At 38.4% G+C, this 14,434-nt stretch overlaps 1 protein-coding gene across 1 annotated transcript; it reads left to right on the forward strand.

Moving 5' to 3' along the window:
* The first annotated feature begins 1,385 nt into the window (after positions 1-1,385).
* atp6v1c1a (ATPase H+ transporting V1 subunit C1a) lies at positions 1,386-10,557 on the forward strand. The gene is made up of 13 exons (XM_023271487.3): positions 1,386-1,544; positions 2,053-2,213; positions 2,845-2,912; positions 3,880-3,965; positions 5,293-5,387; positions 5,638-5,729; positions 5,950-6,048; positions 6,147-6,215; positions 6,435-6,527; positions 6,849-6,942; positions 8,098-8,195; positions 8,352-8,478; positions 9,797-10,557. Exons 2-13 carry the CDS (start codon positions 2,082-2,084, stop codon positions 9,893-9,895), a joined length of 1,152 nt encoding a protein of 383 aa, XP_023127255.1. The 5' UTR covers positions 1,386-1,544; positions 2,053-2,081; the 3' UTR covers positions 9,896-10,557.
* Positions 10,558-14,434: the final 3,877 nt, after the last annotated feature.

Genomic DNA, 14,434 nt, shown 5'->3' on the forward strand with positions numbered 1-14,434 from the left:
TGTAAATTTCTCCACATGAATTGTAGGACATTTTAAATACCTTGGGTTTTGTGTCTGTTTGGGTGTATGAGTGTGGACGTGCATGCATTACATAAGTAATGCAGCACATTCAATCACATTTACACACATATTCGTCAGTCTACCTGGAAACCACAGGTCAGTGTAGTCCAAGCTAGTTTAAAGATTAAACAGGTGATGTGGAGTGAGACAGTGTGCACAAAGCATTAGGAAAGGCCTTCATTCCTGGAACTCATGAGTTATCCAACAACATTCTTTTGTTGTACCTGAGGAATTTAATACCTTATTATTATTTTTAAAGAACAATTTTCCAAAGAAATGGAGAAAGAGAAGAGATGACAGAAGTATGTTTGCTCCAATAGTTATAAGATGTGTTAGCTATTTTAATGCTTCTTTTCTATTCAGATGCCTGAACACTTTCAGGTCTCATGCAGCTCTCATACTTTCAGATCAATCACACGACACATGCGTGAGAAGTTCTGATGGCTGTCCATGCAAAAACACTGTATTGAGTGGTGTGCAAGATAGGGGATGGCTTCAAGCCTCTAAATAGTTATTTAATGCTATTTATTGCTAAAACAACACACTCTCTCTCTTACTGAACCTGTGGAGGTCTCAGCAGTAGCCTGCCTTCTGCAGAAAGCCTGATTGTGGCGTGTGTGTCCTGATAACATCTAGCCAGACTGGCCTTTAGCCAGCCATGGGCAAACTCAACCCTGCCGTTTGATGTCCAGGGTTGGCTCCAGGCAGACCAAGCATTGTGTCCCAAACAATGAACCCCAGACCCACTGAACTATAAACATGTCCCTTTGGGGGCGTTTTCCTCAGTTTCTGTACAGGAGACACCCAAAGTCAGGAAACCTGACCCGGCTTTTCTAAATTTAGTAACTCTAAAGCCTCAAGTGCTGCTGACTTGGCACCCAACATCTGCCAATGTCTGCTTCTCTAATAAGGTAAGAATGCATTTGGAATGAGCCTTAAATCCGGGGTAGAGGTCTTGTCATCGAAGAAATTTGCTGAAATTTCACGTTTAAATAATAATAAAAAAGTAATCTTTTGTTTAATTTTCTATGGAATACAAATGTCAGCTCTATTCTGCAAAATAAAGCCCTGATTCATGGCAATCTGTGAGCTATTCACGGTTACATAACAATAACACAGTCTTTATATGGTTTCTCCAGAGTGTGGAATAAATGCTCCTTTATCTGGAGGCTTCTGTCTTAGATTGTAACGACTGGCCCCACTAAAGTACCTTTAATTAAACCTTAGGATTGATAGGTGCACAGTGTTATTATTGTAAACTGTGACCTGCAGTACCCAGCTGTCAGCCAGCTGTGGTCGCTGCTGTGTTTCCAACAGAGAGCGTGGAAGCCTTCCTGTTCCTCCAGCAGATCAGCTGACTCTGATGCTGCTGTCAGGAGACCTCACGAACTGCACTTGAATGGCAACTATGAACATTATCCAGCCATAGAAACACTACTAACAGATATATTGTCACTAATAACAGCCACATTTATAACATACGGGTGAGTAGACTGTTTAATAAATCCAACAACCCCCTGTGTTGTTGTTGTTGTTGTTAGCACAGCTAGCTAAGTGGCTAACGGTAGCTAATCCCTGCTAGATGCTGCTTGACCTTAGGAGATTCTTTGCTAGCTACGGTTTGTGTCATTTACGATGTAGTTCTCGTTTCTGCTTTTGTGTCGTTAGTTAGCGGGTACGAAGTAAAGTACTGGCGAAACAGATACGTCTGTCAGCAGTGGAGTAGCACTGAATTGGCTCCTGGTGCTAGTTTAGCATCATTTCTTTACCCTGCTTAGTAGTAAACACACCTAGCACACTTTATTACTCCAACACTAGCTAATGCTAAAATACTGCTACAGACACATTATATGTAAACACAGTAGTTACCATGTCTAGAGGCTGTATTGAAGTTAATTACTAAAGAAGACAGTTGTTTATGCTTTATTAAATGTTAAGTCTAATAATAACAATAATACTTGACACACTAGTCTAAATACATTTTCCTTTCAGTTTTGTCGAGCTGCACCAGTGCTGTAAACATGACAGAGTTTTGGTTGATCTCTGCGCCTGGAGAAAAGACCTGCCAGCAAACATGGGACAAAATGATGGCAGCCACCACACGTACCAACAACCTGTCCACCAACCACAAGTTCAACATTCCAGACCTCAAGGTTAGCGTGGCTTTATAGTTTCCCCTGCCTGTCACAGTGGGATGCATTTTCTCTCCTTGTTGCAGGACAGAGCCATTCTGTAGCCATAATTCTATAGCCATAATTCTATAGCAATCTATGATAAAGGCCACAGTTTTCTCTCTTGAACAGTTCAGAATTAGCTTTTTATCTATTTCAACAGTAATTTGAGAAGTAAAACGTGGCTAATATCAAAGTCGCTCACCTTGTGTATCCACTGTCAAGAATAAGCTGTTTGTGTGTATGGGAAGCAGTCTCTACTCAGATCCATTGCATTCATGTTGAAGCGGTGGTTAGGTGAAGTTTTCATCCACAGAGCGGTGCAGCTCATCTATGGTTCCTCTCTGTGCATCACCGGGGTGATGTAACCCCGCTGACCTTGCTGCAACATGGGGCCATAATGTCCTCCTGGAACTGTTAGAAATGCATGAGTGGCTGTGGACAAAGAGGCGCCATCCTAAGCACATAGGGCCCCCTGGGTGTCACTGTAGGCTGTTTGAACCCCTCGTGTCACTGTTTAAACACAGCCCTGCTGACCCAACTTAAAACTGGCCCAGATTTCAGGACTGATGACTCAAATGTTTTATTTTTTTGTTTTTGTGTCCAAAAACAGGTTGGGACATTAGATGTCTTGGTCGGGTTGTCGGATGAACTGGCCAAATTAGATTCCTTTGTTGAAAGGTATGCATCCTGCTGTATTCTGTCTGAACCTAACATTGCTTTCCTGATGAATAATTTTATAATGAGAGTTATAATCAACCTATTTTATGAAAGAAAAACAAAAATCTAACCAGGCTTCCTGATCCTCTGATGTAGCCGGTTTGCCATTCCCTAATTCTTTCCTTTACCTTTTAACAATGAGGAATTTCACATGGACTTGAGGTTAGTGAGCCTCGAAGTCTAAACTTAGCAATTTACAGTTAGGTGACACACCAGCAGTTCTTTCTTTAGTCATATTTATATCCGATGGCTTATTTGCCATGACTATGTTTGTCTGTAGTTTATAGTCTTTTGGAAATACTGACATCCAAAACTCACACACAGTCATTACTGCTTGAACTGGGTTTGCTTCCTCTGTGGATAGTTCCAAGACTGTGAGAAAGACCAGCGTTGCAACACGGTTTCACTTGTTTGCCTACAGCCTGTCTTTAATCTAGTTCCTTTTTGAAGTTTCTGTCCAGCGTATCTACAAAAAATATTGAATTCTTTTAAAAAAAAAAAAAAAAAAAAAAAAAATGCACAGATTTCTGTGTGTATTCTCTGTGTTTAAGATGATATGGACATTATAAATATATTACAGATAGCTAAAAACTGAACATTAGCAACTGACATACTTTCTTATGAACTTTTTATGCATCTAATGTGACTTGGCTCTCAGTTTCTCTGTGGCTTCTCTGCTGCTTTGATGTGTGGCTGAACAGTGTGTTTAAAAATCTTGAACTCTGAACGTCTGCCATATTATGAATTGCCTTGTCAGGAGATTACCTTAACGGGAGTGTGTGAAACTTCTTGATGTGTGTATCTGTTTATGTTAAATTTGGGGGGGATGAGGTTGTGGTGGTCATGTGAGCATGTGTGGTTTACAGTGGCTTTGTGTGTGCAGTTTGTGTTGGCGCAGCATGTTTTGATGTCTCCTGGGTGTTCACAGTGTGGTGAAGAAGGTGGCTCAGTACATGGCCGACGTGCTGGAGGACAGCCGAGACAAAGTACAAGAGAACCTGCTGGCCAACGGAGGTACAGTGGTGGTTATGATGCTGTGTGTCCCGAATATGCTCGTAAAAATGACCTCTGATTATTAAATGGGGTAATGCAAAGCAGCTGGGCAGTGATGATAACAACAATTTTAGGCACACAAGTACAAATATTCTTTGCAATGTTTGAGACATCCATCTCCTAGAAAAAGGGGAAAAAACTATTTATAAACTTAAATATAAATAGCTTTTCTAGCAACAGTGTCAGAATAGTCTGGATAATGTTGAGACAATCTAGAGTCGATAGATAATCTAGACATCTGCAGATATGTCAAGGGTTTTTTTTTAACAGAAATTATTTTTCTCTTTTTTATTAGGAATCGCTGAGCCGACAGCCATAACTTTAGACATAAAACTAAACAGGGACCAACCCGAAGGGTTAGTAAAGCTGGGCTAATTAGCACATAGCAATCTGTCACTACTACACAAGTGTTAGGCGAATATAAACGGCACTGGCAGTGTCTTTTAGAACATGAGGGTCATTCTAGATGGACATTGAGGATCAGTTACTGAGCTGCAGCACCTGTGAGTGCCCGAACTAGTAGAGGCACTTACTGCCATATGGTGTCTTTATTTAGGACGAAATTTATGGAATGTTGCATTTCTGTAAAAGGGGTCAAAAGAATGTAAATCACAGGTAATATTTAAAAATGTGATTAAAACCAGCATAATATTAAAATACAAAGAAAGTAAGAGTATCATAGTGTTTGTCATGAGAGAAAACTCTGATATGAGTGAGAATGAGGCTGTGCAGGCCTCTCACACATTATAGTCATTTTGTTTGTTGTTTGTTTTTAATGCTCATTGTAAACCAATTGTTTGTTATAAAGGGGAAGATTTAAAGGGAAACTTTTGGTTTTGTATATATATATATATATATATATATATATATATATATATATATATATATATATATATATATATATATATATATATATTAAAAATTATTTTTGTTTCTTTTCTTTTATCAATTAATGAAATAAAAACTAACTTTATTTATTTGGAAGGAGAAAAATTAAGAGCAGTACAATGATTCAAGGACTCAGATCTGTTCTGGCAGTGACAAAGCATTGTGGCACGTTTAAAGATGAGAGCCTCAGCCAGAGCAGTAGAGAAGAAGGTTGATATGTCCAATCTTAACAAGCAGATGGGAACTATGTGTTTAGGCGCTCTGATATATGTTGTAATTATTCTGTTAGCTTTACCGGAAATCACTGCAATAAAACTGTAGCTTTACCCGCCTTCTATCTGAGGATCAGTTGATCATTAGCACATAATAGCCTGACAGGTCTTTTGTGTTTTTTTTTCAGTTGATCTTGTCACCTACATCACAAGATTCCAGTGGGATATGGCAAAATATCCCATAAAACAGTCACTTAAAAACATCTCTGAAATCATCTCAAAGGTAGGTCTGTCACACCATTAAATTCATCATGTTGGTATGTCAAAATATGGGAAGATATTTATGTAGAACTGGATATTTTGTTTATTTGTGTAGCCTAATAAATTGCAGTAGGGCTCAACACTATATTCCTGTTGCCTCCATGTACTTATGTTACTCTAAGTATTTTTTTTGTGTGTCATAAAGGCCTTGCTACACAACTTTTCATTTGTCAGGCATAAATATGGCCAGCCATGTGTTTCATGTCTTACAGCAAGTAACCCAGATTGATAATGACTTGAAGACCAGAGCTTCAGCTTATAATAACCTGAAGGGAAACCTGCAGAACTTAGAGAGGAAGAATGCGTAAGTGATCCATGTGGACAAATAAGCACAGCTAACATTTACATTTAAGGGATATCAGTGCAGTGTTTTGTTTGTCTTCGCCTGTATTTATTCTCAAGTCACGCTTCAAAGAACACTGACTGGTTCTACTAATTTGTCAGCTTTTTAAAAGTTACCGTGACTCTGAAATGCTTAATCAACACCAAGCACCTGTTATTGTAACACTGCTGTGTGCCACCAGGGGGAGCCTGCTGACCAGGAGCTTGGCTGACATTGTAAGGAAGGAAGACTTTGTACTTGATTCTGAGTACCTCATCACTCTGCTGGTAGTTGTACCAAAGTGAGTGTTAATTGTCCAGTCAGTCACGATTAACAAACATGTACTGATTGATTGAGAGCTTTTAAATCTACAACACATATCTTTTATGTGTTTTTCAGGACAGGCTACCCTGACTGGCAGAAAACATATGAAACACTTGCTGAGATGGTCGTGCCTCGATCCTCAAAGTAAGTCATGTCATTCACATCAAAGCAATTAGATGAAAGGTTTAGCAAACACCAATGTGAAGTATCTGTATTTTTAGCATACTGTTTGTGATCCATGACTTTGATTTCTTTTATATTTTTCATAATTTCTTCTACTAAAAATCTACAGTCTCACTATACTGAATTGTTGGTTTCCAGTTTGCTTGACTATCACTAAAACAAGTACCTGTCTTTTTATAGCCTGCTATTTGAGGACAATGACAGTGGGCTGTTCAGTGTTACTCTATTCAGGAAAGCAATTGATGACTTCAAACACAAAGCCAGAGAGAACAAGTAAGAGTTGGGTTTTTTGTTTTTATTTTACTGTGTAATGACTTTCTATTATTACGCACCAGTGTGTGAATGATAAAAAGAAGTGTAGGAAGCATCTATGTGAGAAAATTTGAAATTTGAAGCCAGTCTGCAAGGTGAATGTAAATAACTATGAATATCACAAGAACAAGCTACAGGCTGCAGAAAACAATTTATTTGCTTTCTGACAGCCCACCTTCTCACATCTTAAATATGTGAAGAATCTAAAGTTGTTTAGAATATTTACTTCTTCGTGCAAACAAATATGTTAGTGGTTAAATGAAGTCTGTATTTTATTCATAGGTTCACAGTGAGAGACTTTCAGTACAATGAAGAGGAGATGAAGGCAGACAAAGAGGAGATGACGCGGCTCTCCACAGATAAAAAGAAGCAGTTTGTAAGTAAAACGGATGCTGTGGAAGTTTTAAAATCTTTGCACATAGATTCATAGATTTCTTCTGGAGAACTGTTTTTCTGTCATTTTCATTAATGATTCTATGTTGATTGTGCTTAGAATGTTAATAATAGTTTTAGATTTTAATCGAGTAAAACAAAAAAAAAGCAACCAAGTGGTTTGACATGTAGCCCATTATCTACTGTGTAAATGTATGTACATATACATTACTGAGCCATTTTCCCTAGTATCATGTCTAGTTAGATTTCTCACATTCTACACAGTTCAGGTTTAGTATGTGATGCAAATAAACTCGCATCTAAGCCGTGTTTTCAGAAAATCTAGTCCAGAGCACATACAAAAAGCAATTGATATGTTATAGAATGTGTTTAAGACTTAAAACTCAGATAACAAAGCATGAACACGTCAGTAAACTGCTAAACAATCTCTATTTACAACTACATTATCTCACATAACACCAACAGCACTGTAACAGAAAATACCAAAAACGCTATTTCCTTTGACAAATTAGCCACTTCTGACATGTTTCATTTATTGCATGTCCTGAAATAAATGCTAGACTTCTCTCAATCTAAAAACCCATAGTATGCTCAGAATGTAAAATATAGAGAGTTATTGTTTTCTGGATTGTTTGATAAAAAATGAGAGGAATATTTAATGTGTATCAAAAAAAATAAATCACAATTAAGGGAGGGGCTCATACGATTCTAGTTTATTTTACTATTGTCTGTATTGTATTTTTTCTTTAGTGGAGAGCTTGACAGTGGATTTTTTTTTACTGTTTTCCTTGAAAAAAATGTGTTTGCTTGTATCAGAAAACAACCTATTAGAGCTCGAATCAATCTGAAAGGTAGCTCCTGGGCAGGCTGCGATCGTTAGAGAATGCTGACCACACAAATCCACTGCAGGAAACAAACTATTTTTTACTTAGCAGTGCTGTTGCATAAAATGCGGTGTCGTAGGACAGAAAGAGAAATGGTGCCATCCTCTTCTACTGGACCCATTTGCCAGATTTCAACAAGCCGATTTTGATAAACCAGACATTTTGAGGCCCTTATTGCAAATTAATTTAAGTTTAATGTGTAATTTAGGACTGCCTCATCTAAAATAAACGACTACTGTTACCCTTCTCTGCAGGGTCCACTTGTCCGATGGCTGAAAGTGAACTTCAGTGAAGCCTTCATTGCATGGATTCACATTAAAGCACTGAGGGTCTTTGTGGAATCTGTTTTAAGGTACTGATATGACGGTGAAATCCTAACATCACCCATACATGCAGCTCTATTAAGGCCGAAGCATGGCCTGATGCTGCTTGCCTCTTTTTCAGTGACCCCAAATGTTTAACCGTCCCATGATGCTGAACCTAATCATGTCATGTGCTGCTCCTCCAGATATGGGCTGCCAGTGAACTTTCAGGCCATGCTCCTGCAGCCAAACAAGAAGACCCTGAAGAAGCTGAGGGAGGTGCTAAATGATCTGTACAAACATCTGGACAGCAGCGCAGCAGCAATCATTGATGTGAGTAATCCACTGTACTTACTACAAGCTCACAGCATTAAGAAATACTGTTGAACTTTATATTACAATATAGAAATGTGCCTGTGTTGCTTCAAGTGCCAAGGATTGTCTCAGTATTGAACCCAATATTGAGATAAGAAGACAAACAGTGTTATTGAAACACAAAGCATCTCCTTAAGAAACAATTAACTACTCCTTTATTCTAAATTACATTTTAAACATTTGCATTTGAAATAACTGCTAAAATGTGCACAGTGTAGTCCATTGAAAAAGATTAAAAAGAAGCATTAATTTCAGAAACAGGACATGTGGTGTTTCATAAACCCACACTGCATGTTAATTCTGAGCAGGGTTGAGTCTGTGGTATGCTCACACTGCAGAAGTGACAAAATCCAGACTTAATACAGTCAGTTTTTGAGAGTACTTCCATGATGCATCGCACACAAAAAATGCGAAGCTGATCACAACCTGGAAAAAAATTGCCATTGTTGGAAAAGTATTTTTTTTCCTGTCTATTTCATGGTTTGACCCATACTGCATAATAACATTAAATAATAATTAAAATAGTTTACTGTGATAGCAGCGGAGTCTCTACTGCAGCAGTCTCTGACTGTGCTCCATCAACTCAGTTCAATTAGATATTATTTATATAACGCCAATACACGTCATCTCATAGCATTTCACATAGTAAGGTGACATGAAGACCTTACAGGTTTTAAACAGAACCCAACAATCCAAAGTGGCCTTTGGATTCTCTATGAGCAAGGAGTCAGCAATGGGGGAAAGGAACCAAAAAACCCCAAAAATAAACCACTCCTTAATGGGGAGACTGGGGGGAAAAAATGCCCTGACAGCCAGGCTCAGGAGGGAACGCGACCATCTACCTCGACCAGTTGGGGTGAGAGTGGGGATGAGGGGGGTGGGGCTAGCAGGAAGGGTTTTCCTTTACAATGTCAAAATAAAACAGGTGCTCCCTCCCATGGCAGCTGCTGGTTACTGCAGAAAGGACATATCAACTAGGTATAAAGTACAGCTTTAAACATGAAACAATAATAAACTTCTTACAAAAAATATTTTCAGAAACAATCAGAAGAGTAATCTTTTTTTACAAGTTTACATTTCACAATTTGAAGTATAATGGCGGGAAACCTGGGACGTACAGAGTGACTCATTATAGTTTATTTATATATTCAATCCATACAAGCTTGCATGGATTCAGTGACTCTTATGTTTCAAGATAAACCTCCTTTAGATATTCAAATAGCTGCTTCCCCACACTGACACTGCTGCTTTTTAAAACTCTTTTTGCCTTCTCCAGTCTGCGATGGACATCCCAGGCCTAAACCTGAGCCAGCAGGAGTATTATCCTTACGTCTACTACAAGATCGACTGCAACCTGTTGGATTTCAAAGTGTAACACTTCGCTCTGTTTTTGTCCTGACATTGAGTGTTGATTAAGTTATGTTTTTTCCTGGGTCAAACCTCCCCTCCTCCCACACTGTCCATCTCCTCACCGCCTCCCCTCCACATCAGCTGCTTGAATGACAGTGCTGCATGTTCATTCCTGGTGGTGAAAAGGCTCATCAACAAACTTCTACCACTTTTACAACCAAGGGACAAAAAATAAAAGACTTTTAAATATTGCTTTTTTTTTTGGTTTACGGTTTATTTTTCTTTTAAAACCACACAGAAAATTAGCTTTTTTGGTGTGAAATGAATTTTAAAAAATCATAATGGAGAGCTGTATATTTACTGTCTCATTCCACGTGCTGGTGTGTATTGATAGCTACATCTTCTGTATCGATGTTCACAGATTCATGTTTACATATGGGCGATTTCATCATTGTACCCATGGCAACCACATCTGGTATGTGTTTCTGAGATTGTGGGTGACCCCAGCAGACATTGTGAATCAAAGATGTTATACGAGTGTATGTTGTCGTCTCATGTTGTGTGTGCATTTGCTGTCCACAGGAGATCTATATCTGAGTATTGTGTAAGCCATTGATTGAATATATGATTGTTGAAATCATATGAAATGAGTGTGAATTGATTAATAAATATGGAAAAAAAACTAAAGCTTTTGCAGTGATTCTTCTATTTGATTTGATGGAAAACCTTAGAAGATTGTGAATGTGACATGATGCTGATATCATGGTGATGTGCATGTGAGAGAAATAAATGAGGCTCATAAGCAGTGTCTGCTTATGTGTAGTGAACACAGAAAGAACCTCTGTGAAACGTTGGAATGACTCATGGTCATCTGCAGAGCCGAAGGCAATTTCAAAGAGACTTGTCTTTGAGCAGACATTATTTGGAATGTGTGTAGCCACAAGGAAAATACTTAAATTTCAACGTGGAGGACAGCTGGAGCCAACAGCAGAGGGCACCAAACACGCTTGTGTCCGTATACAGTGGTGGAGAAACGTTTTGGACACCCCATGCATTTGTGAAATACTGCATGAAGAATCATTCTTAGGTCTTCCAGTGCAGTTTCTTTTAATACAGTCACAGCCAAAATACTAAACAAATCCTAAAAAAGCCATTAAAAACTTAAAATTGATTGGCTCCATAAAAATACATAAGAAATTTTCAGAAGTGGGTCGTTTTCGTACCAGTGATCCAGTGATGAAGGTTGTGCTTTTTATTGAAAGATATTTTTTGTTGCCGTGCTTCGTGTCTATATAAAGCAGCACATTTGAAAGAGACATTTTTGTCTTCAGAGACAAAAATAGCTAAAACAAGGAACCTAATGCAGGAAACACGCCTGAAGATACAGATTCTCAGCCAGGAAGGGTACAGCTGCCACCAGATAGCCAGGAAGTGCAGATGCAGTCCTTCAGCAGTTGGATACTCTGCAGAAATATAGACCAACCAACAGCTTAGAAGACAAACTAAGATTTGGACGGCCAAGGGTTACTTCAGCAAGAAATGATTACATCCTGATCTGCATGTGCAGGAAAACCACCAAATGACATCACAGGAGCTTCAGCAGCAGTGGTCAAACCAAACTGGTGTCCAGTGTTCCACCTGCAATTTACATGGCTGACTTTTATATCATGTCTTAAGGTCCTACAAGGCTGTCAAGAAGCCCCTGATCAATGAGAGACAGAGGTTAGCCTGACGTCATTGGGCACAAGCACATGAGAACCGGACAACCAGGAAGTGGAAGAAGAGTCTGTGGTCAGATGAGTCCAGTTTCCAGCTTTATCTTCCTGCTAATGTGAGGGTATGCAGAAGGCCAGGAGAAGCATTATCTCCAGCATATACAGTACCTACTGTCAAGCATGGTGGAGGCAGTATCATGGTTTAGGGATGCATGAGTGCTGCTGGTGTTGGTCATCTCACTGTCTGTGGTGGCACATTGAACTCAAGTAATGTTCCGTTCTCCAAACCCACATGCTCTCTTCTGCAAGTGCTCTGTTTTGTTGAAGTCAAACTTGATGTTTCAACAAGATAATGCTCCTTAAACACATCCAGGACCAGTAGAACGTGGCTGTAGGAGCTCAGTATCCAGGTCTCAGAGTGGCCAGCTCAATCCCCAGACATGAACCCCATTGAAAAAGTGGTAGATTATGAAAAGGTCTATTTCAAAGCGTAAACCAAATAATTTAGAAGAATTAAAAGCAGTAATTCAAGAAGAATGGGACAAGATTACCTCTCAACAGTGTGAAAGCCTGGTGGAGAACATCCAGCCAGGATTAGAGCTCTACTCTGTTCCAGTCACAGGACTACTAAATACTATTTTGATGATGTGATACTTTATCTATTTTTGTTCAGTTTTGAACACATTCTCTGTTATTTGTTGACTTTGATACCAACAGTGTTGAGAACTGACATATTGAAACTGTCAAGAATTTAGTTTTGTTCATTTTTCTTGTAAACAATAAACAAAAAATATATATAATTTGTATTTGTGACAGTCTAATTCAGCCACACCTTTTTAAACACAAAAAAGATTTTTTCACAAATATTTCAGGATAATATTTGAGATTGTGTAAAATTTTAAGAGTGTCCAAAACCCTTTTTCTACCACTGTATATGTTGAATGTTACTGGTGCAGACTCTCACAAAATCAATTGCAAAAGATCCAAAAAGTAGTTCTCACACACTTTTAATCAAATCATATTCATACACATGCAATAGTGGAAGAAGCATTGCTGGTAAAACTTATATTTCTTCTATCTCCAAGATTTTACACAATGAAAAATTTAACAAACTTTTAACACACAACATTGATAAAGATTAAACCAATGATTTTCCAACCTCCTGTCTTACATCAAGCTGTCTGTAGTCGCCTCCACATTCAGAAGACTGAGTTGTTCACAGCTACACCAAATGCAAATTTCCCCACACTTATATGGTTTATTTAAATAAATGCTCAGATGATCCAGTGCCTCCTCAACAGAAAGCAGATTTCTGTATCAGAATTTATTTTTTCTCCTTTCTTCTCCCATGAATCACCTGACAACCCTTCACATTTATCTTGTGCTTCTTCATATAAAACTGTCCAAAACTCTTTCCACCTGCAGCAGCTACAGCAGTAACATGCTGTGTACTTTCTGATGCTTCACTGTTACTAATTTAATCATCAATGACATGCACCAAACAATTGCTTATTAGTTAATACTTTACAACTGCCTTTTGTACATTTCATGCAGGACTTCTATTTGTAATGGATTATCTTTTACATTGCTGTATTGATAGCATATGAATAACTAAAGCATTCTTCCACTGCTGAGTAAAGTATCAGTAGCAATCTATAATAATACTCCATTACCAAACCTCATAACTGTTTCATATACTTTTAAGCAGTTTTATCATCATCCTTGCATTATATTTTACAAAATGATTATATGCTTTGTGTGCAAAATCAGAATCTGAAAGGGAATTATCACTGTTAATTTAAAGTGTGATGAATTAAAAAGTATATTTCTGCCTGAAATGGAGAGGTGTCAAGCAGAATACAATGGAAATACACAACTGATGCATAAGTAGGCTGCCTTACAACTGCACTTGATTATTTTCCACCACAGTGTGAATGTGCCAGTGTATTGTACATTTCAGAATAAAGTAATTTAAAAAACTGCTCACTGTGCCAATTAATCAGATTCTTTGTAAAATAAATATCAAACAATATAAATATAAAAAAATATTCACTGCAAGTTAATGAGAAAAAGTGTTAGTGGGAGAGGGAAAACTGCCACCTCCTGGGGAAACATCTCCAGAAGCAAAAACTAAAAAAGAAGAGGTTCTGGTGGAAGAAGTCTCTACAGTTCTTTAAGAGAATTAATAATAATAACAATAATAATACATTTTATTTATAGGTGCCTGTCAGAACACTCAAGGTCACCGTACAAAGGAAACAAAGTAAAAACACATTCAAATAAACAATAGAAAATTTAAAGATGTAAAAAAAATTAAAAGAAGGAAATTTAGCAATTTTAAAATAACAGAACAAGAAAGAGGAATGGAGGTCACAGTGAGTAGGCTAGTTTGAACAGGTGGATTTTGAGATGAGATTTGAAAATGTGCAGTGTGTCGATGTTTCAGATGTCAGGTGCGAGGGAGTTCCAGAGGTGGAGGGCAGAGCAGCTAAAGGCTCTGGAGCCCATGGTGGTCATAAGGTGGGATGGTGAGATTGAGGGAGGAAGCTGATCTGAGAGACTGGCTGGGTGTGTTAATGTGGAGGAGTTTAACTGGAAGGACCAAACCCCGGATATAAGTCGACCCTCTTCCTCTCAACCTCTGCCGGCCTGTAGGTGGAGTCAACTTTCCACTCCTCATCCAAACCAACGGTCCTGGTTCCAAGATTCCTTCTGCATCCATTGAAATCTGCAGCATCATTCTCTCCAGTGCTGTACAGATGACTAACAGAGCTGCATAGGTTATTCCTTTACAGCTGGTGATATAACTGCTCCTCTAAGTGGAGCACATTTTAAGGTTTTCTCTCATG

The sequence above is a fragment of the Amphiprion ocellaris genome, chromosome 9, assembly GCF_022539595.1.
Source record: "Amphiprion ocellaris isolate individual 3 ecotype Okinawa chromosome 9, ASM2253959v1, whole genome shotgun sequence".
Lineage (NCBI taxonomy): Eukaryota > Metazoa > Chordata > Actinopteri > Pomacentridae > Amphiprion > Amphiprion ocellaris.

What these genes read in the sequence shown, in the direction of transcription:
- atp6v1c1a (XM_023271487.3), top strand. Translation starts at nt 2,082, where the DNA reads ATGACAGAGTTTTGGTTGATCTCTGCGCCTGGAGAAAAGACCTGCCAG. An exon ending in TTAGATTCCTTTGTTGAAAG is followed by an intron (nt 2,913 to 3,879) that starts GTATGCATCCTG and finishes GGGTGTTCACAG; the next exon opens with TGTGGTGAAGAAGGTGGCTC. An exon ending in TCTCTGAAATCATCTCAAAG is followed by an intron (nt 5,388 to 5,637) that starts GTAGGTCTGTCA and finishes CATGTCTTACAG; the next exon opens with CAAGTAACCCAGATTGATAA.